Source organism: Nerophis lumbriciformis, linkage group LG34, assembly GCF_033978685.3.
Source record: "Nerophis lumbriciformis linkage group LG34, RoL_Nlum_v2.1, whole genome shotgun sequence".
In the NCBI taxonomy this organism is placed as follows: Eukaryota; Metazoa; Chordata; class Actinopteri; order Syngnathiformes; family Syngnathidae; genus Nerophis; species Nerophis lumbriciformis.
Window position 1 is genome coordinate 3,060,756 of NC_084581.2, and position 26,364 is coordinate 3,087,119.

Consider the following 26,364-nt stretch of genomic DNA (forward strand, 5'->3'; position numbering starts at 1 on the left):
ACAAAGTGGAACAACATCACAAATGGTCTTACACACTCAATGTTTACTAAGCAAAGTTGAACAACAAGTCTCCCACTCAATGCTTACTCTTAGCAAACTGGAACAACATCACAACTGGTCTTACACACACAAAGCTGAATTGAAACAAAGTGGTACAACGTCACAACTGGTCTTACACACTAAATGCTTACTAAGCAAAGTGGAAAAACATTTTTCTCACACTCAATGCTTACTCTTAGCAAAGTGGAACAACATTTCTCACACACTCAATGCTTACTCTTAGCAAAGTGGAACAACATCACAACAAGTCTTACACACTCAATGCTTACTCTTAGCAAAGCAGAACAACGTCACAACTGGTCTTACACACTCAATGCTTACTCTTAGCAAAGTGGAACAACATCACAAATGGTCTTACACACTCAATGCTTACTAAGCAAAGTTGAACAACAAGTCTCCCACTCAATGCTTACTCTTAGCAAAGTGGAGCAACATCACAACTGGTCTTACACACTCAATGCTGAATTGAAACAAAGTGGAACAACGTCACAACTGGTCTTACACACTAAATGCTTACTAAGCAAAGTGGAACAACATTTTTCTCACACTCAATGCTTACTCTTAGCAAAGTGGAACAACATTTCTCACACACTCAATGATTACTCTTAGCAAAGTGGAACAACATCACAACAAGTCTTACACACTCAATGCTTACTCTTAGCAAAGCAGAACAACATCACAACTGGTCTTACACACTCAATGCTAATTGAAACAAAGTGGAACAACATCACAACTGGTCTTACACACTAAATGCTTACTTAGCAAAGTGGAACAACAAACATCACAACAAGTCTTACACACTCAATGGCTGCTCTTAGCAAAGTGGAACAACATCACAACAAGTCTTACACACTCAATGCTTACTCTTAGCAAAGCAGAACAACGTCACAACTGGTCTTACACACTCAATGCCAAATTGAAACAAAGTGGAACAACATCACAACTGGTCTTACACACTCAATGCTTACTCTTAGCAAAGCAGAACAACGTCATAACTGGTCTTACACACTCAATGCCAAATTGAAACAAAGTGGAACAACATCACAAATGGTCTTACACACTCAATGCTTACTGAGCAAAGTGGAACAACAAGTCTCACACTCAATGCTTACTCTTAGCAAAGTGGAACAACATCACAACTGGTCTTACACACTCAATGCTGAATTGAAACAAAGTGGAACAACGTCACAACTGGTCTTACACACTAAATGCTTACTAAGCAAAGTGGAACAACATTTTTCTCACACTCAATGCTTACTCTTAGCAAAGTGGAACAACATTTCTCACACACTCAATGCTTACTCTTAGCAAAGTGCAACAACATCACGACAAGTCTTACACACTCAATGCTTACTAAGCAAAGTGGAACAGCAAGTCTCACACACTCAATGCTTACTCTCAGCAAAGTGGAACAAGATCATGACAAGTCTTACACAATCAATGATTGCTCTTAGCAAAGTGGAACAACATCACAACTGGTCTTACACACTCAATGCTTAAGTGGAACAAGTCTCACACACTCAATGCTTAATCTCTGAGCAAAGTGGAACAACGTCACAACTGGTCTTACACACTCAATGCTTACTAAGCAAAGTTGAACAACAAGTCTCCCACTCAATGCTTACTCTTAGCAAAGTGGAACAACATCACAACTGGTCTTACACACTCAATGCTGAATTGAAACAAAGTGGAACAACGTCACAACTGGTCTTACACACTAAATGCTTACTAAGCAAAGTGGAACAGCATTTTTCTCACACTCAATGCTTACTCTTAGCAAAGTGGAACAACATTTCTCACACACTCAATGATTACTCTTAGCAAAGTGGAACAACGTCACAACAAGTCTTACACACTCAATGCTTACTCTTAGCAAAGCAGAACAACATCACAACTGGTCTTACACACTCAATGCCAAATTGAAACAAAATGGAACAACATCACAACTGGTCTTACACACTCAATGCTTATCAAGCAAAGTGGAACAACAAGTCTCACACACTCAATCAATGCTTACTCTTAGCAAAGTGGAACAAGATCACAAATGGTCTTACACACTCAATGCTAATTGAAACAAAGTGGAACAACATCAAAACTGGTCTTACACACTAAATGCTTACTTAGCAAAGTGGAACAACAAACATCACAACAAGTCTTACACACTCAATGGCTGCTCTTAGCAAAGTGGAACAACATCACAACAAGTCTTACACACTCAATGCTTACTCTTAGCAAAGCAGAACAACGTCACAACTGGTCTTACACACTCAATGCCAAATTGAAACAAAGTGGAACAACATCACAACTGGTCTTACACACTCAATGATTACTCTTAGCAAAGCAGAACAACGTCACAACTGGTCTTACACACTCAATGCCAAATTGAAACAAAGTGGAACAACATCACAAATGGTCTTACACACTCAATGCTTACTGAGCAAAGTGGAACAACAAGTCTCACACTCAATGCTTACTCTTAGCAAAGTGGAACAACATCACAACTGGTCTTACACACTCAATGCTGAATTGAAACAAAGTGGAACAACGTCACAACTGGTCTTACACACTAAATGCTTACTAAGCAAAGTGGAACAACATTTTTCTCACACTCAATGCTTACTCTTAGCAAAGTGGAACAACATTTCTCACACACTCAATGCTTACTCTTAGCAAAGAGCAACAACATCACGACAAGTCTTACACACTCAATGCTTACTAAGCAAAGTGGAACAGCAAGTCTCACACACTCAATGCTTACTCTCAGCAAAGTGGAACAAGATCATGACAAGTCTTACACAATCAATGCTTGCTCTTAGCAAAGTGGAACAACATCACAACTGGTCTTACACATGCAATGCTTAAGTGGAACAAGTCTCACACACTCAGTGCTTAATCTCTGAGCAAAGTGGAACAACGTCACAACTGGTCTTACACACTCAATGCTTACTAAGCAAAGTTGAACAACAAGTCTCCCACTCAATGCTTACTCTTAGCAAAGTGGAACAACATCACAAATGGTCTTACACACTCAATGCTTACTAAGCAAAGTTGAACAACAAGTCTCCCACTCAATGCTTACTCTTAGCAAAGTGGAACAACATCACAACTGGTCTTACACACTCAATGCTTACTAAGCAAAGTTGAACAACAAGTCTCCCACTCAATGCTTACTCTTAGCAAAGTGGAACAACATCACAACTGGTCTTACACACTCAATGCTGAATTGAAACAAAGTGGAACAACGTCACAACTGGTCTTACACACTAAATGCTTACTAAGCAAAGTGGAACAGCATTTTTCTCACACTCAATGCTTACTCTTAGCAAAGTGGAACAACATTTCTCACACACTCAATGATTACTCTTAGCAAAGTGGAACAACATCACAACAAGTCTTACACACTCAATGCTTACTCTTAGCAAAGCAGAACAACATCACAACTGGTCTTACACACTCAATGCCAAATTGAAACAAAATGGAACAACATCACAACTGGTCTTACACACTCAATGCTTATCAAGCAAAGTGGAAGTCTCACACACTCAATCAATGCTTACTCTTAGCAAAGTGGAACAAGATCACAAATGGTCTTACACACTCAATGCTAATTGAAACAAAGTGGAACAACATCACAACTGGTCTTACACACTAAATGCTTACTTAGCAAAGTGGAACACCAAACATCACAACAAGTCTTACACACTCAATGGCTGCTCTTAGCAAAGTGGAACAACATCACAACAAGTCTTACACACTCAATGCTTACTCTTAGCAAAGCAGAACAACGTCACAACTGGTCTTACACACTCAATGCCAAATTGAAACAAAGTGGAACAACATCACAACTGGTCTTACACACTCAATCCTTTCTCTTAGCAAAGCAGAACAACGTCACAACTGGTCTTACACACTCAATGCCAAATTGAAACAAAGTGGAACAACATCACAAATGGTCTTACACACTCAATGCTTACTGAGCAAAGTGGAACAACAAGTCTCACACTCAATGCTTACTCTTAGCAAAGTGGAACAACATCACAACTGGTCTTACACACTCAATGCTGAATTGAAACAAAGTGGAACAACGTCACAACTGGTCTTACACACTAAATGCTTACTAAGCAAAGTGGAACAACATTTTTCTCACACTCAATGCTTACTCTTAGCAAAGTGGAACAACATTTCTCACACACTCAATGCTTACTCTTAGCAAAGAGCAACAACATCACGACAAGTCTTACACACTCAATGCTTACTAAGCAAAGTGGAACAGCAAGTCTCACACACTCAATGCTTACTCTCAGCAAAGTGGAACAAGATCATGACAAGTCTTACACAATCAATGATTGCTCTTAGCAAAGTGGAACAACATCACAACTGGTCTTACACACTCAATGCTTAAGTGGAACAAGTCTCACACACTCAATGCTTAATCTCTGAGCAAAGTGGAACAACATCACAACTGGTCTTACACACTCAATGCTTACTAAGCAAAGTGGAACACCATTTCTCACACACTCAATGCTTACTATTAGCAAAGTGGAACAACATCACGACAAGTCTCACACACTCAATGCTTACTCTTAGCATAGTGGAACAACATCACAACTGCTCTTACACACTCAATGCCGAATTGAAAACAAAATGGAACTGGTCTTACACACTCAATGCTTAAGTGGAACAAGTCTCACACACTCAATGCTTACTCTTAGCAAAGTGGAACAACATCAAAACTGGTCAAACACACTCAATGCTTACTAAGCAAAATGGAACAACAAGTCTCACACGCTCAATGCTCACTTCAAGCAAAGAGGAACAACATCACGACAAGTCTGACACGCTCAATGCTTACTACAAGCAAAGTGGAACAACATCACAACTGCTTACTGTAAACTGGAAGCTCGTTAGCAAATGTAAATTGAGTGACAGGTGCTATAATACTTCCTCATACAGGAGATGTAGGACGTTGAGTGGACCAAAAAGCTCCTCAGTCGTGGGGGTGATGAGGCGGTTGATGCACTCAGCATCAGCTGATTCACTTCTCCTGGCCGTCACTCCTTCGACTTGTCCACTGCTTGAAGTTATGTTTATCATCTTGTTACTACAGCGGGAAATAAACATCTGTCATCTCCTAGCAACCAGCGTAGCTCATTTAAAAATATCAGCGCCAATACAAAACTGATGTTCAGGTGTTGTGAGTGAATGTTACTCCTGTTAATAGTAAACATGGCTTGTTTTTAAATGATGTGATGTGCATTCAAAGTGGTCACAAAACTAGAGGTACATTTGAATGGTATACAAAATATAATTTACCAAAACGCATCCAGCAAAAGCCCTAACCAAATCTTTAGGGTTGAACTTCCCACTAACAAACATCGTTACTATGGTGACGAGTAGTCACAAAACGTGCTGAGAAGCGTTGCCAGACGTTAAATAATGAGTTTTTTAATGCGCAATGTATGTGCTGTGCGTGCAAATGGGTGTTACTCTTTAGTAGTTTTTATCATACTTAAATGTATTACTCGTAGCGCTTTCATTTGTACTAAGTTTACTTTAGTCTTGTTCGTAATGTATGTCAATTAAACACTGCAACCGTGGAATATTCCCATCGTGGGCTCAATAAAGTTCATGTTATCCTAACATTTGTCATTTCCCGTCTGGCAACGCAGATGCGTGACAACGCTTCTGCACCGCAAAGCATGCTGGGTAATGTCAAAGTGGCTCTCGTGTACGGAACGTCTCGGCGACGTTTCCACTTCTGATTGACTTTGCAAAACAAATCTTTGTTTTTTCAAACTTGTGTGGTGGTGGTTGAAATAGTCCACAAAATGGCTTCTACCGCGGCTGGAAAGCAGCGAATCCCGAAAGTGGCGAAGGTAACAAATATAAGCGGAACGTGGTGGCTAAGCTAATTCTATGTAACAGCGCTGAGGGTTTGAATAGAAAGCAACTTATTGTTTTCAAATGTGTGTTTCCAGGTGAAGAATAAAGCTCCTGCTGAGGTCCAAATCACAGCCGAACAGCTTCTTCGAGAAGCTAAGGAGAGAGAACTCGAACTTCTCCCGCCGCCACCAAAACAAAAGATTACCGATAAAGAAGAACTTAATGATTACAAGTTAAGGAAGAGAAAGGTGAGCATCGTAAAAGCACTGCATCTTGAAGCTACGCTTTTGGGGCAATTTAATGTTTTCATTGACTTTGTAGGCATTTGAGGACAACATCAGGAAGAATCGCACTATCATCAGTAACTGGATCAAATACGCACAATGGGAGGAAAGCTTGACAGAAATTCAGAGGTATTTTGTTCTAACGTGCTCTTTAGTTCATCTAAAATAGTTATGAATTAGCTGGCAAGTATCCCAAAGGGACAAGCGGTAAAAAATGGATTGTATCCTTCAGCCCTGAATTGTCACATAATGTAACATCTCCATCATCTTTGGGACCTCAGGGCTCGCTCCATTTACGAGCGAGCGCTGGACGTGGACCACCGCAACGTCACACTGTGGCTCAAGTATGCCGAGATGGAGATGAAGAGTCGCCAGGTGAACCACGCTCGCAACATCTGGGACAGAGCCATCACCATCCTGCCCCGCGTCAACCAGTTCTGGTAAAAATGCACCGCCTGGCTTTTTTGAAGCCTCGCTGTACGTGCAGCATGGCATATGTCCGACTGTGTGCGCCGCAGGTACAAGTACACCTACATGGAGGAGATGCTGGGCAACGTGGCAGGCTGCAGGCAGACGTTTGAGCGCTGGATGGAGTGGGAGCCGGATGAGCAGGCGTGGCATTCTTTCATCAACTTCGAGCTGCGCTACAAGGAAGTGGACAAAGCTCGCAGCATCTATGAGAGATATATCCTTCTACTGCTTCTTCTTCCTAATGATTATCGTGTGTATGTGCAAAGCTCCTTAACTCCTCTGCACTCGTCATGGTTCACCCTGAGGTGAAGAACTGGATCAAGTACGCTCGTTTTGAGGATAAGCATGGCTACATTGCTCACAGCAGGAAGGTGTTGGAGCGGGCGGTGGAGTTCTTTGGAGAGGAGCACGTAGACGAGAACCTCTTTGTAGCCTTTGCCAGGTTTGAGGAGACTCAAAAGGAGGTCAGTTTGTCCGTACATGTTCTCATGTTCACTCACAAAGATGGTGGACACACTGTTCTTTCTGCCTTGTCAGTTTGAGCGGGTCCGCGTGATCTACAAATACGCTTTGGACAGGATCCCTAAGCAGCAGGCCCAGGAGCTCTTTAAGAACTACACCATGTTTGAAAAGAAATTTGGAGACCGGCGGGGAATTGAGGACGTCATTGTCAGCAAGAGAAGGTTTCAGTACGAGGAGGAAGTTAAGGTAGACGCCATGACTTCTGACCTTACAAGTTTCCTACGTGGTTCCTCTTTGCTAATGCTATTGTTGTTGTTGTTGTTGTGTAGGCTAACCCACACAACTACGATGCCTGGTTCGATTATCTCCGTCTGGTGGAGAGCGACGCAGATCCTGACACGGTGCGAGAGGTTTATGAGCGTGCCATTGCCAATGTCCCACCTATCCAGGAGAAGAGGCACTGGAGACGTTACATCTACTTGTGGATCAACTATGCTTTGTATGAAGAGTTGGAGGTCCTGGTGGGTGCTGTTCTTTTCACGTCACCTTATAGCAGGGGTCACCAACGCGGTGCCCGCGGGCACCAGGTCGCCCGTAAGGACCAGATGAGTAGCCCGCTGGCCTGTTCTAAAAATAGCTCAAATAGCAGCACTTACCAGTGAGCTGCCTCTATTTTTTAAATTGTATTTATTTACTAGCAAGCTGGTCTCGCTTTGCTCAACATTTTTATTTCTAAGAGAGACAAAACTCAAATAGAATTTGAAAATCCAAGAAAATATTTTAAAGACTTGTTCTTCACTAACTGACAAAGAAACAGATAACAGATTTGGTGTCCAGTTCAAAGTGTGACATGATTTATTTAAAAATTTGAGAGTTTACTTTTGTATTTTACATGAGTTATTATTTGTACAAACTTGGTGCAAAGTAATTCATTATTTGTTAAAAAATATTAGTGGCTAGCTAGTTAAAATGGGATATTGTGATTTCACAAGACTGTCTTAGAAGTGATCATTTGAAAAATGTGCACTTAGAGAAAATATAAAAATAAAGTGTTGCATATTGATATTTATCTGTTTCTATATATATTTATTGTGAGAAATCATTAAGATGATCAGTGTTTCCACAAAGATAAATATCATTAATTATTAATAATAACATAGAGTTAAAGGTAAATTGAGCAAATTGGCTATTTCTGGCAATTTATTTAAGTGTGTATCAAACTGGTAGCCCTTCGCATTAATCAGTACCCAAGAAGTAGCTCTTGGTTTCAAAAAGGTTGGTGACCCCTGCCTTATAGTATACCATCTTCTTAATAAAGACTACTTGTTGTCAGGACGTTGACAGGACGAGGCAGGTGTACCAGGCTTGTTTGGATCTGATCCCTCACAAAAAAGTAAGTAAAAGTCACATTGTTGTTTGCATCGTGACAATGTGTCATCATCACGTTGTCTCTTTCAGTTCACCTTTGCTAAGATTTGGCTGCTCTACGGTCAGTTTGAGATACGACAAAAAAACCTGCAGGGTGCGAGGAAGGTCATGGTGAGACTCAGCCTGTTCTTGGTCTTTGTTACTTTACTGTGAAAGTCTGCATGTATATTCACAGAACTTCTTTTCAGGGCACAGCGATCGGGAAATGTCCAAAAAACAAACTTCTGAAAGGCTACATCGAGTTGGAGCTGCAGCTGCGAGAGTTTGACCGCTGCAGAAAGCTCTACGAGAAATACCTGGAGTTCAGTCCCGAGAACTGCACCACTTGGATCAAATTTGCAGAGCTGGAGACCATTCTGGGGGACGTAGGCCGGGCCCGTGCTATTTTTGAGCTGGCTATTGGACAACCGCGACTTGACATGCCCGAGGTACAGCAGATCGCTCCTCAATTCAACTGGTTCTGACTTGTGAAAGTGAAAAGACATGAACACTAGTTGAAATCATCATAGGACCCAAACTGAGATGTTTCTGTAACTATCAGGTGCTGTGGAAGTCTTACATCGACTTTGAGATAGAGCAGGAGGAGTTTGACAACACAAGGAACCTCTACAAAAGACTTCTGCAGCGCACCCAGCATGTTAAGGTAAGCATCGCCTCCATGTGGAAACACACAGACCCAGTTGAGCCACTGACCTACATGTGGTCTTTAGGTCTGGATCAGCTATGCCAAGTTCGAGCTGTCAGTAGAAAGCAGTGACAGGCTGCAGAAGTGCCGTCAGATCTTTGAGGAGGCCAACAAGGGCATGAGAAGCTGCGAGGAGAAGGAGGAGCGGCTCATGCTGCTCGAGTCCTGGAAGGACTTTGAGGCCGAGTTTGGTTCCGACAGCAGCATAGAGCGAGTTTACAAGCTGCTGCCTGAGAAGGTGAAGAAGAGGAGGAAGCTGACTGCCGAGGACGGGGTATGTTCCCTTTCTCTGTGCTTTTTATTTGTATCCCACCTGTAAGGAAGTTCTGGACATGTTTTCTTTTTTGTTGCAGTCTGACGCTGGCTGGGAGGAATATTATGACTACATCTTCCCCGAGGACGCCGCCAACCAGCCCAACCTCAAGCTGCTGGCCATGGCCAAGATGTGGAAGAAACAGCAGCAGCTGGCCACAGAAGAGACTGTGAGGCTCAACGAGGCTTCAGAAGATGTTCCAGAGGACTCTGAGGGGAACAAAGTAAGTGAAGCCGAGAAGACAAATGATGACAGAGATGACAGCAGCAGTAGTAGTAGCAGTAGTAGTAGTAGTAGTAGTAGTAGTAGTAGTAGTAGTAGTAGCAGCAGCAGCAGCAGCGAGGACGAGCATGATGACGGAGACAAGGACAAAAAGAAGGACAGCAAGAAGGACAAGGACAACGACAAGGACAACGACAAGGACAACGACAAAGACAACAACAAAGACAATAACGAAGCTCAAGATTAGATTAACAATTGTCATTACACAAGGACATCTTTTTTTAACAAAACTTTATTTAGAATTTACAGCAAATACAGTTTTAAGAATTTGTGCTTTCACGCTGTGGCTCTTTGATGTTCAGAAGTGTGAGTGTCATAGAGCCACAAGGATCGTTATTCGATGTCCTCGGGCCTTACAGGATGTGGCAATGGAATGATGGACTTCTTCTCCATATCTCTGGACAAAGCTTTCCTCATGTCTGCACACATGGACATCATCACGTATCTGTCTCGTGTCCAACATTACAAGGACAAAATCAGCAGGCGTCTTACCGTAAGCATCCTCGTCTGGTTCACCATTGCTGGCCGAGTAATACTCGATGACGGTCCTGTAGACGCTGTAACCCAGACGCTTGTACATGTTGACCGCCACCTGGTTGGATACTCGCACAAAGAGATCTACGAAGAAGCCACCTTTCCTGATGGACAGGACCAGCAGCTCATTGAAAGAAACAGTTTGTATTTTTGATGAAAATAAAGTAAAATGTTTGTGGAATTATCACTCTCTTTTCATTAGAAGATGTAAACATTGACCAAGTTTGTTCTACAACTTTACATTTTTATCAAAGTAAAGAAAACTTAACCTACAATTTCAGGTCCGATAACCAACCTCATCCTGTCTGATGTGGCGCCACTAACCTTTCTGAGATTTCCTCCAGCATTTCCATGAGTTTTGCTGCCAATCCGAGCCTTCGAAACTCGGGAGCCACGGACAGAGCTGTGACATGACCATGCCACTCTTCCCGGGCCACGGATCCCTCTGCCTTCCCCATGACTGCAAGAACATTTAGCAAAAATTCATGTCACTAGTACTATTCTCACCAAAGTGAGACAATTATCAGTCTGGAATGAATAAGCCCCAAATTATTGTCACATTGCAGGAGCAATAACTTACTATATCCCATCAGTACACCTCCAGGAGCCTCGGCAACAATGAAGTACTCAGGCCAGTGGGCCAGGTACTGCAGGTAGAAGGGGATCCCATACTTAAGTCCAACGTCAAAGAAAAGTGTCCACTTCGTCTCCATCACTAGTGACCTCAGTTTTTTGTGTCCTGGTGATAACCGATTGACTGATAAAGCTAAACTAATGTGACTAGCTGTATATTGAAGGATACTGTTTCTGTCAAAGGGTCCAAGTTGCTGTGGAAGGGATTGCAAGCATATATTGATATCGTTAAAACCGTTTTATTTAGGGTCACTTTATAAGAGGTATTACAACATCAAGAGTGTTACGTCCTTTATAAACATCGGTTGCACCGTAAACACATCGAATGTCGATATGTATGCAATAAGGATAGCCTGGTTATAGTATATTTGAGGTTGAATTCAAATGTAAACGTGCCTGTGGTTAGCATAATGTGCTAAGGAGTGTTAGCTTGAGCGGCTATCTTTTATTTACCGTAACCGGGCGCAACCAAAAGAAGTGCTAATCTAAACGACCGTTGGCTGACTTGGCTTTAAAGGTCACATTGAAACAAAACGTTAGTTGCTTACTAGTCATTTATTAAGCTTTTCGTCTGGTAGACACAAGATATCAGATTATTGAATGGAGTTTGTTACAGAAGAGAGTCACTAAGTCACAAACAAAAAGGAAGCCGTCAAACAACATTAAACACGTTTCAATATGTAAAATAATGAATGTTTCTCTTACATATTGTTAAATTTAAACAAGTCGTCGCAGGTGAATGGTCTTAACGTCGTCATCTTGACTTGATGTAATACTGACTTAGCGACCCCTGCCGGATGGAGGTACTTGCGCCACTGAGCCCAACCAGATGCTCTCGCGAGAACACAGGCGATCTCGTCTATCTGGAAACGAAATCAGTCTGTTAATCCAGTGTTTTTCAACCTTTTTTGAGCCAAGGCGCATTTTTTTCATTGAAAAAATCCGGAGGCAAACCACCAGCAGAAATCATAAAAAAATTAAACTCAGTAGACAATAAAAAGAATTTGTTGCAATTGTTTGATATGAATTTAAACCATAACCAACCATGCATCACTATAGCTCAATTGTCCCAAAGTAAGTGTCACGACCTGTCACATCACGCCGTGACTTATTTTGAGTTTTTTGGTGTTTTCCTGTGCGTAGTGTTTTAGTTCTTGTCTTGCGCTCCTATTTTGGTGGCTTTTCCTGTTTTGTTGGTATTTTCTTGCAGTTTCGTGTCTTCTTCTGAGCGCTATTCCCCGCACCTGCTTTGTTTTAGCAATCAAGAATATTTAAGTTGTTGCTATCTTTTTTTGTGTGGACATTGTTGATTGTCATGTCATGTACGGATGTACTTTGTAGACGCAGTCTGCTCCACACGCTGTAAGTCTTTGCTGTCGTCCAGCATTCTGTTTTTGTTTACTTTGTAGCCAGTTCAGTTTCAGTTTCATTTTGCATAGCCATTCCTAAGCTTCAATGCATTGTCTTAGGGGCACTCACCTTATGTTTATTTTTGGTTTAAGCATTACCCAGGTAACACGCGAACGTTATGAGAACGTTAGGAGAACGTAGTGGCATTGTTATGGGAACGTTAGTTTGTAACGTTCAAAGAACGTTAGGTTGTGGAGTTCTTGCTTGGTTAGCAGAACGTTAGCCAAGAACGTTTGGCAAGAACGTTTAGGGAACTGTTTAGGAACATGCTATTTTCGTCTGTTTTTGCTCTATATTGTCAGGACTAACACTCAAACACAAAATTCAACAATAATTCTTTATTAGTGATAATTATAATACAATAGAAATGGAATGCAGTGGTATTTACGTCTGTTTTTGTGCTATCTTGTCAGGACTGACACTCAAACAGAAAATTCAACAATAATTCTTTATTAGTGATAATTATAATACAATAGAAATGGAATGCTGTGGTTTGGTCGTGCGCGTCAGTGTACTCATGCCCCTTCTTGTTGGTTCTCTTCCTGGAAGTAAATAATTATAGATATTCACAAATACAACAAAGACAGCACTGGAATGTAGATGAATTGAATTCAATTAAAACATGGCATAATTTACTCCTTGTTTACCTGCTCAATGCTCACTGGTCTCACTGGCGTTTGCTTGGTTCTTTTCCCTTTCCCTGTTTTCTTCTTCTTCACTTCCTGCAAGTATTTATAATTGCAAATTCAACACAGAACTGGGATCTTTATGAATTGAATTAAAACATTGGCATAATTACTTTATCATTTACCTGGTCACTCATCTCACTGTCCATTTCCTTTTTACACTTCCCTTTGCCCTTCTTTGCCGTCGCTTCCTCTTAATTCCTCCTCTTCTCCTGCAAGTAGTTATAATTGCAAATTCAAAAGACATGCAGTGGAACTTCAATAAAATGGAATTCAAAATTGGGATATCTTATCATAATTCTCCGTACCTCAAACTTTGAACCTCCCTTTCAAAAAGTGGCCAGTTTCAGGACCTCTCCAAGCTCACAATCTACTTCAGCTGTGGTCGTCTGTTTGTAAACACCCCTGCATGCCTCTGGAATCACCAGCACAATTTAGAATTCCCTTTAGAATAAATACCGTAATAATAACAGCTAGATTGACCTTGTGAACATACATGCAACATGTTCAAAGATGCAAACCTATTATTAACACTTACTTATTATTATTCTGTAAAAGGGCAAGTCCTCAAACGCCACTTTGCCTGTCTTTCCACGGAGACCAAGCTGCTCCAGGACTTGGTTTGTGGCAATTTTCCTCAGCATTGTCCTCACCGTGTCTGCCAAATTCTGCCCACCAAGAGCAGTAAGAGCTTTCACCTATACAAATAAATAAACAACAATATTGTACTTGATTAGAACATGTTTTTTGATAACTGAGCAAGATAATTTTGCAGTGGGGAATTAAAACTAATTACCAGCTGCTTTCTGAGCAGAAGATCAGTGTCGAGCTGTTCACAGAAGGTCTTAAGCTGCTCAAGAGTCTCGAAAGGCTTCTCAATGAGATCTTGAACATCCACAGCTTCTGGCCCCACAGACTGTGCTGCCAGCCCTCTCAGCATGCGCATAATTTCTACCTTTTTACCTGCACGCTGCCTCCCGCTGTCGTCTGCATATTGTGATCACGACAAACCATCGTCGTCTGTTCCCGACATCTACAAAGCAATTAGCTACCGGCTTCCACCTACTGATATGGAAGCGTATAACATGGTTACTCTGCCGAGCTCTAGACAGCACCGACACTCAACAACAGTACATTATTTGCGGATTATAATTACTGGTTTGCAAAAAATATTTTTAATCCAAATAGGTGAAACTACATAATCTCCCACGGCACACCAGACTGTATCTCACGGCACACAATACGTGGCACAGTGGTTGAAAAACACTGTGTTAATCAATAAAAATGTGCGCTGTTATTTCTGTTAGGTGCGGAGAGGAGGGCAGCTTTGAAAAGTAGTGATTTTATTTACTTGATAGTTTTGCTTCTGAAAGTTTGTAAAGTAACTTTCTCTCAGTATTTTTTCTCCCAGAAGAAGCTCCATCCCTCAAGTGAAGCAAATGTGATAAAGAAAATCATTGGAGTGAAACTGAACATTGCGCAGAAAATGGGAAAAAAAGAAGGCCTCAGAAACAAATTCTGCTGGACGTCTAGCCGTCTCTAACAGTCGGGGAAGCGCGGTGATCATGTTGATTTATGCTGCTGACATTTATTTATTACGTCAAGATTTGAGTTACATGTATATAATAAATACAAGTCAACATTCATTCAACTGCAATATTTGTCTTTCTCCATTGCCAGTGTTAGACCACAGATTTTGTAGAATGCCTGCCCAATCATTTCTACATCATTCTGAACCGTATTCCACAGAAAGCCATTCCATAGGAGCCTGTTCTATAGAACTACTCTTTAGAACTTTCTTCTATAGCACTATTCTTTAGAGGAGATCTATAGAACCATTCTTTAGAACCCTGTTCTATAGAACCATTCTTTAGAACCATGTTCTATAGAACCATTCTTTAGAACCCTGTTCTATAGAACCATTCTTTAGAACCCTGTTCTATAGAACCATTCTTTAGAACCATGTTCTATAGAACCATTCTTTAGAATCCTGTTCTATAGAACTTCGGTCCTAAAGTTCATTAGAAATTCTATAGAGATATTCTTTAGAAATTCTATAGAACTTCGGTCCTAAAGTTCATTAGAAATTCTATAGAGATATTCTTTAGAAATTCTATAGAACATTTTTTGCAGGGAATACATGAACGCTACATGACCTTTATCTAATAGAAATATGTATCGCTGAAAGCAGGCTTCTTATTGTGCTGACGGTTCCCACCCAGTGATCAGTTGATGTGCAGGACGTTGACGTGGAAACGGATCCAGTTTGATCTCCTCAGGCGATGCTGAGGCAGAAAGCGGCGTCCACAGTGGAGCTTAATTCTCACATCGTTCAGGTGAGGCTGACCTGATGGAGCATCTCCAGGTGTTTATTTCCTCACGCACAGTTAAAGAAGCAATTGACTGTCAACATAAATGTGAACGTATGTTTGTGGTGATGATCCTGTTTTTGGTCCCATCAGTCCTGACTGTACTTTACTGTAAAGTTCGAATTTGAATGACAATAAAAGGAAGTCTAAGTCTGACTGTAGAGTGTTACTGCTATATGCTGTATGTTAAGTTATATCATTTCGAATATAATTTGTGTTACCTTTTTGTATTTAAGATTATATAATGAAAAAAAATACAAACAATATAGTATATTGTTGTGTTGATGGCGGGGTTTGGGGTAAGTTTGTGTCTGTGGAGGCGGGGGGACTTCAAGGTCACGCTGCCTAATTTGTGTGAGAGGAGCAGCAGATCTTCTGAGAGGATCTTCAGGAAAAATCAAATCAATAAATGATAAATGGGTTATACTTGTATAGCGCTTTTCTACCTTCAAGGTACTCATAGCGCTGGCAAAGTTGGTAGAGTGGCCGTGCCAGCAATCGGAGGGTTGCTGGTTACTGGGGTTCAATCCCCACCTTCTACCATCCTAGTCACGTCCGTTGTGTCCTTGGGCAAGACACTTCACCCTTGCTCCTGATGGCTGCTGGTTAGCGCCTTGCATGGCAGCTCCCGCCATCAGTGTGGGAATGTGTGTGTGAATGGGTGAATGTGGAAATACTGTCAAGAGAAGAATCCCTGAAGATCATGGGACTGATGACGTGACGGGTGTTTTTCCGTCACACTAAACACCTTCTAATAGACTTCTCTTTCATCTTATCGTGTCTGGTCAGGTGTTAGTCATCAGGCGAGCCAAGGTGTGTGTGTCCATGGACAGGTACCAACTGTACTTCAGTGATATCCTGAAGTCCTGAAGCCGTCCATGATGTTTAGAGCCAAAGAAGGACCTTCATGTCCTCATGTTGTTCAGCACATGTAGGAGACGCTGTCTCCTACTTGCTTAAGCCATAGCTGCAAATCTTTGTATACAACAATGGAGGGCTGTGATGCAACATCGGACCTGGAACATGGACCAGTTGTTACCCAGATGACACCATCTGGAGCAGACGCAGTCTCACGACATGGAATTTGCCATCCATGCAGACGGCGTGGTGATCCTCAACTTCCTGCTCATGTACGACAACCACAGTCTGACTACCGATGTATGTGATACTACTATGTGATACCCGCTGATACCACGATATCACTATACTGACTTGCCATGTGACGCTGTAGGACAGCCATGAGACATTTAAGATGAACACATACTACACGTCTCTCAGCTTGTCAATCCAATTCAATCCACTTTATTTATATAGCACATTTAAACAACAAAATGTTTCCAAAGTGCTGCACAACAATATTAAAAACAATATTCAAATATTATCCTTAGCTCCACCAATGACTGAATAAAAACAAAAAATAAATACATATAAAAACAATATAAAATAAATATGATTAAAAACGATTTTAAAGGGTAAAACCAATTAAAACAGTAAATAGAAATCAAAATTTTAAAAACACAGAGGACAACAGAGGACCACACAACTCACGTAGTATTAAAAGCCAGAGAATAAAAGTGGGTTTTAAGACGAGACTTAAAACACTCCACTGTGGGAGCAGTTCGAACATGGAGGGGCAGAGTGTTCCAGAGCTTAGGGCCGACCACAGAGAAGGCTCTGTCTCCATGGTTTTAAGTCTGGTCTTGGGCACCACGAGCTGGAGCTGGCTCTCGGACCTCAGAGCGTGCGCAGGAGTGTAAATTTGGATGAGGGCCGAGATATACTGAGGTGCCAGTCCTTGTAAAGCTTTAAAAACAAACAGCAAGGTTTTAAAATCAATTCTAAAATGAACAGGGAGCCAGTGCAAAGTCTCAAGAATTGGGGTTATATGCTGGCGTCTCCTGGCCCCTGTTAAAAGTCGTGCTGCCGCGTTCTGGACTAACTGCAACCGGGAGAGAGCTTTTTGGCTAATGCCAGCATAAAGTGCATTGCAGTAGTCCAGGCGACTTGAAATAAAAGTATGCACGACTTGTTCAAAAAGGTTAAAAGATAAAAACGGTTTTACCTTTGGTAAAAGACGAAGATGATAAAACACGATTTTAAAATGCCATTGACTGGTTTGTCAAGTTTAAAATCGCTGTCTATAGTGACGCCAAGGATGGTGACTTTGGGACGCACATAATTTTGCATTGGTCCCAAGTCAGTGAGGGCCGGACCAAAAACTAAAATTTCCGTTTTTCCCTCATTCATTATTAAAAAATTCTGGGCTAATCAAGCCTTGACGTCGCATAGACAGTTGAGAAGGGGTGTCAGGGGGCCGTGGCCTTTTGAAATCGGCATATAAATTTGGCAGTCGTCCTACACCGAGATTCAGAAGTACGCAGGCAGCGCAGAGGTAACGTCAAACATCCTGAAGGGTCATGTAGAAGCCTCCATTAGAGGAGTTTGAAGATTCTTCCCAATCCTTCAGGTGGGTTCCTGCCTAATGCTGCATGTGGACAGCAGCTTTCCACTGGCTGGGATTCACTATGAGGTAGGTTCCTGCATAACCACTGACTGGAATTTACTGTGTATCAATCTATCAATCATGTATATAGCCCTTAATCACAGGCGCCTCAAAGGGCTGCACAAACCACAGTGACATCATTCATGATCATGTGAGAGTCCAGTCTGTTGGGGGCAAGCAGAGGTTTGTAGGAGGTCTCCATCCAGGTCATAGAGGAGTGGTCCACCCTACGTGTTGTAGGTGCAGCAAAGAGGAGTGAAATGGATGAAAGACACTAGAAGAACACATGCCACAGCACTATCATGCTAATGTAGAACATGTGAGAAGGTCACAAGAAGTGAGAAGGGGTGGCCTGGCTCGGTTGGTAGAGTGGCCATGCCAGCAACTTAAGGTTTAAAGGTTAAATCTCCACTTCCGCCATCCTAGTCACTGCCGTTGTGTCCTTGGGCAAGACACTTTACCCACCTGCTCCCAGTGCCAATTTCTTTTTTCCCTTCTTCTTCTTCTTCATGACTTTATTCTTCCCTATCTATTTCTTCTTCTTCCCCTTCTTCTCGTTCTCTTCTTTCTCTTATTTTTACTAGATCCACTCGACGTCTATTGCACCGGTCGCCCGGGGTGGGGGGTCCTCCAAGGTTTCTCATTGGATGCCATTGTGTTGAGTTTTTTCTTGCCCTGATGTGGGATCTGAGCCGAGGATGTTGTTGTGGCTTGTACAGCCTTTTGAGACACTTGTGATTAAGGGCTATAAAAATACACTTTGACACTTTGATTCTTCCCCTCTTCTTATTCTTCTCTTTCCTTTTTTTTCTTCTTGTCCTTGTTCTTTTTTGTATTCTTCGCCTCTCTCTTCTTCCCCATCTCCGTCTTCTTCATCTCTCTCTTCTTATCCTTCTTCTTTTTTTCTCTTTACTTCCCCTTCTTTTTGTTCTTCTTCCCTTTCTTCTCTTTGTTCTTCTTCTCCTTTTTCTTCCCCCTGTTCTTCTTCTTGCCTTTTGTCTTCTTCTTCTACCTCTTCATCATCTCTTTTCTTCTTCCCCTTGCCCGGTCAGGACATGACCTTGTGCTTCTTGAGACACTTGTGATTTAGGGCTATATAAATAAACATTGATTGATTGATTGATTGATTCTCCCGTGGTAACGACTGTCGTCTGAGGTCAGCGCAGCCGCTCGCTTTAGACTTCGCCCCCGTGCTCGCTTTCCTCTCGTCATAACGCTGCTGTGATGTCATCTCATATTAATCGTCTTCATCATCATCATCATGTGTTAGTGCTTCTCTGATAATCAATCAATGTGGTTTGTGTCTGATCTTTTTAAGCTTTGATGACCTTGAAGTTATCTCTTCCGCCAGCAGGTGTCAGCATTGTACAACATATCCCTTCAAAATACATTTCATAGTGACGTCACTGTACAGTAAAAACAATGAGTATTAATACAGTTTGATAGCAACATTTCTAAATACATATTCAAATTTGTTTCATTTCTGCTTCGCCTGAGGAAGACAACCTTCAACTTGATGATCAGTAATCAATTCAATTCAATTCAAACCCCGAAACAACTGCATGAAAAAAGGTCTGTCCGGCATCCTCCCCCACCATCGCAGCCAACTCACCACCAGGTGATGATCGGTAGAAAGCTCCGCCACTCTCTTCACCCGAGTGTCCAAAACATGAGGCCGCAAATCCGATGACACAACTACAAAGTCGATCATGGAACTGCGGCCTAGGGTGTCCTGGTACCAAGTGCACATATGGACACCCTTATGTTTGAACATGGTGTTCGTTGTGGACAATCTGTGACGAGCACAAAAGTCCAATAACAAAACACCACTTGGGTTCAGATCCGGGAGGACATTCTTCGCAATTACGCCTCTCCAGGTTTCACTATCGTTGCCAACATGAGCGTTGAAGTCCCCCAGTAGGACAGAGTAATCACCCGGGGGAGCACTTTCCAGTACTCCCTCGAGTGTATCCAAAAAGGGTGGGTACTCTGAACTACAGTTTGGTGCGTAAGCGCAAACAACAGTCAGGACCCGTTCCCCCACCCGAAGGTGGAGGGAAGCTACCCTCTCGTCTACTGGTTTGAACTCCAACATGCAGGCTTTGAGCCGGGGGGCAACAAGAATTGCTACCCCAGCTCGTCGCCTCTCACTGTGTGCAACGCCAGTGTGGAAGAGAGTCCAGCCCCTCTCGAGAGAACTGGCTCCAGAGCCCTTGCTGTGGGCAAGATGTAGTTTCTCTTTAAATATCCTTCTTGAAAATGGCCTTGCAAATATACAGGTAAAAGCCAGTAAATTAGAATATTTTGAAAAACTTGATTTATTTCAGTAATTGCATTCAAAAGGTGTAACTTGTACATTATATTTATTCATTGCATACAGACTGATGCATTCAAATGTTTATTTCATTTAATTTTGATGATTTGAAGTGGCAACAAATGAAAATCCAAAATTCCGTGTGTCACAAAATTAGAATATTACTTAAGGCTAATACAAAAAAGGGATTTTTAGAAATGTTGGCCAACTGAAAAGTATGAAAATGTAAAATATGAGCATGTACAATACTCAATACTTGGTTGGAGCTCCTTTTGCCTCAATTACTGCGTTAATGCGGCGTGGCATGGATTCGATGAGTTTCTGGCACTGCTCAGGTGTTATGAGAGCCCAGGTTGCTCTGATAGTGGCCTTCAACTCTTCTGCGTTTTTGGGTCTGGCATTCTGCATCTTCCTTTTCACAATACCCCACAGATTTTCTATGGGGCTAAGGTCAGGGGAGTTGGCGGGCCAATTTAGAACAGAAATACCATGGTCCGTAAACCATGCACGGGTAGATTTTGCGCTGTGTGCAGGCGCCAAGTCCTGTTGGAACTTGAAATCTCCATCTCCATAGAGCAGGTCAGCAGCAGGAAGCATGAAGTGCTCTAAAACTTGCTGGTAGACGGCTGCGTTGACCCTGGATCTCAGGAAACAGAGTGGACCGACACCAGCAGATGACATGGCACCCCAAACCATCACCCAACCATGCAAATTTTGCATTTCCTTTGGAAATCGAGGTCCCAGAGTCTGGAGGAAGACAGGAGAGGCACAGGATCCACGTTGCCTGAAGTCTAGTGTAAAGTTTCCACCATCAGTGATGGTTTGGGGTGCCATGTCATCTGCTGGTGTCGGTCCACTCTGTTTCCTGAGATCCAGGGTCAACGCAGCCGTCTACCAGCAAGTTTTAGAGCACTTCATGCTTCCTGCTGCTGACCTGCTCTATAGAGATGGAGATTTCAAGTTCCAACAGGACTTGGCGCCTGCACACAGCGCAAAATCTACCCGTGCCTGGTTTACGGACCATGGTATTTCTGTTCTAAATTGGCCCGCCAACTCCCCTGACCTTAGCCCCATAGAAAATCTGTGGGGTATTGTGAAAAGGAAGATGCAGAATGCCAGACCCAAAAACGCAGAAGAGTTGAAGGCCACTATCAGAGCAACCTGGGCTCTCATAACACCTGAGCAGTGCCAGAAACTCATCGACTCCATGCCACGCCGCATTAACGCAGTAATTGAGGCAAAAGGAGCTCCAACCAAGTATTGAGTATTGTACATGCTCATATTTTTCATTTTAATACTTTTCAGTTGGCCAACATTTCTAAAAATCCCTTTTTTGTATTAGCCTTAAATAATATTCTAATTTTGTGACACACGGAATTTTGTATTTTCATTTGTTGCCACTTCAAATCATCAAAATTAAATGAAATAAACATTTGAATGCATCAGTCTGTGTGCAATGAATAAATATAATGTACAAGTTACACCTTTTGAATGCAATTACTGAAATAAATCAAGTTTTTCAAAATATTCTAATTTACTGGCTTTTACCTGTATATCTGCCACCTATTCAATGTTTTGTTCTCCTTCTTTGTGGGTCAACAGTCCCTGCAACTTAGCAGGAATGACAAGTGAGTATCCAATCACAGTCTCGTTAACATCAGGCAACCTAGATAGGCTACTGTCAACAACTTGTGATCTGATTGGCTATCGCAACTGTCTATCAACTGTGTGTGTTCTCAAATTCATCCGCTAACGGAGTATCCAATCACAGGACGCATTAATGTCACGTTCAACATGAGACCTTCTAGAAACTCTGGCAACAACTCGTGATCTGATTGGCTATCGCACAGGCTATCACTGTATGTCCCCGTTCACTTACAGTGCACGGACGCCCGCATTGTTGATTCTGAAGGCCCCGGGCAGATTTCGTACAGCATGGCAACATAAGCTAGCTGAATTCTGATTGGATAAAAACGCTAAACTAAAACCAACAGCGCTGGAAAACAGCATAATATGACATGAAGAGATTATGAATACTTTTAGATATTTAGGAAAAGTAAATTAAAAAATACTTTTATCTTTAATTATGATCATGATTTCAGAGAAGGCCTGGCTGGCCCTGACTTTGACAAAATGAGGGTAATACTTTTATTTGGTCAATCTGTGTATTTTATTTACGTTTATTGTTATTGTTATTGCTAGCCTTCTGGTCACTAAACATTGCATGAATGTAGACATGAGTGCATAAAATACGGCCACAAATTTATATTTTGATGACATAAAAGCATGTTTTATTGTAAGTTTATGAGCTGGAGTATGTTTAAAACTATATTTAGACATATCATTATGGTTTATTTTTTCAGGAAAACTAACGTCATAATGACAAGCAATGCATGCTTGAGGGCTCAGCCGCACACGTCCTTGGTGCAAACATGGTGCCTCTGGTTTAGATGTATGTACTTTCTTCATACACGACTCTGCCACTAGTTGTACGCGGGCTCCATCTAATGGTACGCCAAATAAAATACACCTCTGTATTGTTTTTAATGAATACTTAGGCCTACTACGATAGTGTATTTTATTGTTGCTCATCATAGTGGTATGGAGAGCCCATTTTTTTCTGAGGTGGTAAGTTTGAGAAGCCCTGCTCTAAAATACTGTAACATATCACATCTTAAGTCTTTAAAGATGACCTTTATATTTGGCACAGCTAGTTTTCTTGCTCACTTCCTGATCAACTGGCTAACTTCCTGCTATACTGGGTTGCAGCATTTTTAATTCACAATAGTTTACCTTTGTTGCAAAGGTGTTGTATTACTTTTAAAGATGGTTTTGCTTTTAGATCATTTCTGTCTGTGAAGCATTTGGACATTGCAGTGTGTTTGCCCTTGTTGACCACTGTAGTTAGAAGTATGATTAGAAATACTGTAATAGTTTTAGTAGTATGGGGAGTAGGACACTGCATATCAATACACATATAAAAGGAGTATTACATCACGTGTAAAAGTTTTAAATCACCTATTAAAGTATCATTTCAAGTATAAAAGTATTTCATCACGTATAAAAGTATTATATTACCTATAAAAGCATCATTTCAAGTATAAAAGTATGACATCACCTATAAAAGTGTTACATCTGTTACACACAGGTCAGGTTTTGGACCCCAGAGAAACAGTGAGGAGATAGGAGCGATAGGAAGATTTCATGCATAAAAGAGGGTGAAAAATGACAATGACACTGGCGGGTGCAGGCAGTGCCGCGACTCACTAGAAAAATTATAAAAGCACAAACAAAAGTAGCCAAAGAAAAGGCAAGGAGAAAACTGTGCAACTAAAGAACTAAATGGTGAGAACAATAGAAAAACTACAAATAGAAAACACACTAGCGATTAATGGCGATGAAGATCCCCCAACTGCAGGTACGTGGCATCATCTAAAGTAGCTATAGTGACTGTGGACAGGTGTGCTCAGTTACTCCTCCTTTTACTTTGCTGCCCTGGCAAATTTATGGGACCAGAAATAAAGAGTGAAAACAAAAACAAATAGGAACAGCAGGAAGACAAAAACAGACATGCAATATTACTATATTTTATTCTATAAAAGTATTATATCACCTATAAAGTATTGTAGGTGTAATAAAAGGTGCGGCTGCCTCGGAGCACAAGTGGGGTTCTGGGTCATGGCGGGTGGCCTCTTGGCCCGGCTGCTGGTGAGGCAGGGTGGATCTCCCTCCCGGCGGTGGGGTCGCTCTGGGAGCCTCACAGCAGGGCGACCCGTCTTCTTTCTGCTCACACGGTGTGTGGCGTCTTGCCAGGTTGTCCTCTGCCCCTCCCTTGCCCTGTCGTTAGTTGGGTGCACCTGTTTGTGGCCGTCCAATGGCCTGTTTTGTGGTGGTGGGGGCCGTGTAGGAGGCCTGTCGCTGGTTGGCTGCGTGTGTGGGCCCTTGGGGCTGTACCTGCTGTTTGGGGTGGGGCTTTCTGGGCGGCTGGGGGATGTGCTCTGACTTTCACACATACTGGGCGGAAAAATATACATTCACATATATACACTACGCATTCATAGTACATACATACACACAAACACAAGCATACTAGAGCTGCACCAAACGACTATTCTTTAATTGACTAATCCATCGATAATTGTTTTAAATTATTCTGTAGATTTATTTAAATTGAATGAACAAATATCTGAAGGTAATTTAATACTTTTAAACAAAGCACTATATAATTTTAATATAATACTTTTAATACAAATAATACCTTATTTGTAAAAGTATTATTTCACATTTAAAAGTCCAAAGGTGATTAATCTAAAAGGGAGAAAACATCTGCTTGCTCTTTTATGAATTCTTGCACTGGAGCATAGTCAAAGGTCGTGGACTCCCATCACTGTCTTGTCAACAAATAGTCAAAAGGTCAGAAGTATCCAACTGAATAGCTGGAAGGCAACTCTTTTCAGCAAGGACATCTATTGGACACTGATGACATCACATGACATGACATCATGAAATCTTCAGTGATGCTAAATAGGTAGTGTTTAGGTCGTTATGAGGGTGCACACACACAGAAACAGGCGGACAGGTAATTTTTCAGTAGTTTTATTGAAAAATGCCTCTTGTGTGAGAAATAAATAAGAATTGTGGCATGAATAAAAACAGACATGCAACTTAATTAACAAGGTGATGTTTGATTACAGGAAAGAAAAAGAAATAGCGGTGTTTAATGAACCTGCGCTGATACAAAAGCAAATATGTTACAGCGCCCCTGGTGCACACTCAGCAATATTCACAGACGCTTGAAGGTGTTTCGAAAAGTCCCAGGAAGAAGAAGAAGAAAATGGCGTCTTATGATGCTAGACTCTCAGACACCTTCCTTGCCAGCGACCTCTTCCGGCGCCGCTCCCGAGACGATTCGTCTTCCTCCGGGACCAGGACTGCGCGGGTGTCGGGTGCAGATGGACGGCGGCCTGCTCGGAAAGAGCATGCCGCCCACTTAACCATTAGTGGTCTTTCTCTGGGGGGCGGGTGTTAGTAGGCAGGAGGGGTGGGGCCACTGCAGCTCATTTGCATGTAAACCATGTTAGTCAACAAAGTCACTTGATTAGGTACTGACTGAACACCCGCTCAAGAAGCTTCTACTGCTGACGGGTGACTTCTCTTTCACGCCGTCACATGTCACATGCATGATCAGATTAGATTAGATTAGATTAGATTAGATAGAGTTATACGGCTGATGGCAAGCAGCAGGTTGCTAGGCAACAAAGCATGTCGAGTGTGTTTCCATGGGGACACGTTAGTATTTCTGTTGTTGTTGTCGTCCACATGCTCCTCCTTGTCTGGTGGTCACGATGCAAACGTTGTTAGTACTGCTTCCTGTGTCTTTTAGTACTGCTTCCTGTTCTTCTTGTTTGTTAAAGCTTCCTTTAAACCAGCGAGCGTTTCAGGAAGTCAGTGAAAGCGGCACCGGCGGCAAACAAATCACTACGCAGAACCTGAAAGGATGACACACTGATGACTTTCTCACGCATGCAGCTGTAAATCAAACTCAGCATCACGTGCACAGCAGTACTTCTGTCCTGACCTTTGTACTTCAATACTAACATCAGAACCTAACACATGATCAATACACACATCATAATGCCCATCCATCCATTTTCTACCGCTTATTCCCTTTTGGGATCGCGGGGGGCGCTGGAGCCTATAATGCTCCATCTTCAATACTGAAATCATAATGCTCCACCATCAGCAATACTAACATTATAATACTCCATCATCAATACTTACATCAATACTAACATCATAATAATCAATTGTCAATACTAACATCATAAAACTCATCATCAATGCTTACATCATAATACTCTATTATCAATATTAACCAATAATACTCCATCAATACCAACATCATAATAATCCATCATCAATACTAACATTACAATCATCCATCAATACTGACATTATAATAGTTCATCATCATAATAGTCCACCCTCAATACTCACATCATATTAATCTATCATCAACACTAACATTATAATACTAAATCATCAAT

General features: G+C 41.7%; 4 protein-coding genes and 2 long non-coding RNA genes across 12 annotated transcripts in view; 1 reads left to right on the forward strand and 5 right to left on the reverse strand.

The window, feature by feature from the left end:
- cfap61 (cilia and flagella associated protein 61) overlaps window positions 1-5,424 on the reverse strand; it is a 46,360-nt gene extending 40,936 nt beyond the window's left edge. For 4 of the 5 annotated variants that reach the window (XR_009811582.1, XM_061929116.1, XM_061929114.1 and 1 more), the window contains exons 1-2: window positions 5,374-5,418; window positions 5,012-5,161 (exon numbers count right to left, since the gene is read on the reverse strand). Coding sequence is in view for 4 of the 5 variants with exons in the window: in XM_061929116.1 (XP_061785100.1) it covers window positions 5,012-5,154 (143 nt within the window). In the remaining variant the exon portion in view is untranslated. Of the gene's footprint in view, window positions 1-5,001; window positions 5,162-5,373 lie in introns of all 5 variants that reach the window. The other variant, XM_061929115.1, reaches the window with a different exon arrangement.
- Window positions 5,425-5,770: 346 nt separating this feature from the next.
- Window positions 5,771-10,583, forward strand: crnkl1 (crooked neck pre-mRNA splicing factor 1). The gene is made up of 14 exons (XM_061929302.1): window positions 5,771-5,936; window positions 6,039-6,191; window positions 6,265-6,356; window positions 6,509-6,667; window positions 6,746-6,912; window positions 6,984-7,162; window positions 7,236-7,406; window positions 7,490-7,681; window positions 8,494-8,553; window positions 8,619-8,699; window positions 8,777-9,016; window positions 9,130-9,231; window positions 9,299-9,547; window positions 9,627-10,583. The coding sequence occupies exons 1-14, from the start codon at window positions 5,889-5,891 to the stop codon at window positions 10,053-10,055; spliced, it is 2,322 nt and encodes a 773-aa protein (XP_061785286.1). The 5' UTR covers window positions 5,771-5,888; the 3' UTR covers window positions 10,056-10,583.
- Window positions 10,139-11,874, reverse strand: naa20 (N-alpha-acetyltransferase 20, NatB catalytic subunit). 2 transcript variants are annotated; one of them, XM_061929304.2, is made up of 6 exons: window positions 11,741-11,874; window positions 11,205-11,229; window positions 10,983-11,073; window positions 10,727-10,862; window positions 10,361-10,506; window positions 10,139-10,287 (listed from the first exon to the last, which is right to left on the reverse strand). In XM_061929304.2, the coding sequence occupies exons 1-6, from the start codon at window positions 11,791-11,793 to the stop codon at window positions 10,202-10,204; spliced, it is 537 nt and encodes a 178-aa protein (XP_061785288.1). In that variant the 5' UTR covers window positions 11,794-11,874; the 3' UTR covers window positions 10,139-10,201. The 2 variants fall into 2 exon arrangements, with proteins under 2 accessions (XP_061785288.1, XP_061785287.1); XM_061929303.1 differs by having other exon boundaries at window positions 10,182-10,506.
- A 1,064-nt stretch (window positions 11,875-12,938) lies between these two features.
- On the reverse strand, window positions 12,939-13,323 carry LOC133576153 (uncharacterized). The gene is made up of 3 exons (XR_009811591.2): window positions 13,257-13,323; window positions 13,093-13,167; window positions 12,939-12,987 (listed from the first exon to the last, which is right to left on the reverse strand). It is a non-coding gene; the product is annotated as an uncharacterized lncRNA (long non-coding RNA).
- A 64-nt stretch (window positions 13,324-13,387) lies between these two features.
- On the reverse strand, window positions 13,388-14,062 carry LOC133576154 (uncharacterized). The gene is made up of 3 exons (XR_009811592.2): window positions 13,928-14,062; window positions 13,670-13,829; window positions 13,388-13,546 (listed from the first exon to the last, which is right to left on the reverse strand). It is a non-coding gene; the product is annotated as an uncharacterized lncRNA (long non-coding RNA).
- A 10,835-nt stretch (window positions 14,063-24,897) lies between these two features.
- Window positions 24,898-26,364, reverse strand: part of col12a1b (collagen, type XII, alpha 1b) — a 112,415-nt gene continuing 110,948 nt past the window's right edge. For both annotated transcript variants that reach the window (XM_061929778.1, XM_061929777.1), the window contains one exon: window positions 24,898-25,281. In XM_061929778.1, coding sequence (XP_061785762.1) covers window positions 25,160-25,281 — 122 coding nt within the window. In that variant the 3' untranslated portion in view covers window positions 24,898-25,159. The remainder of the gene's footprint in view (window positions 25,282-26,364) is intronic.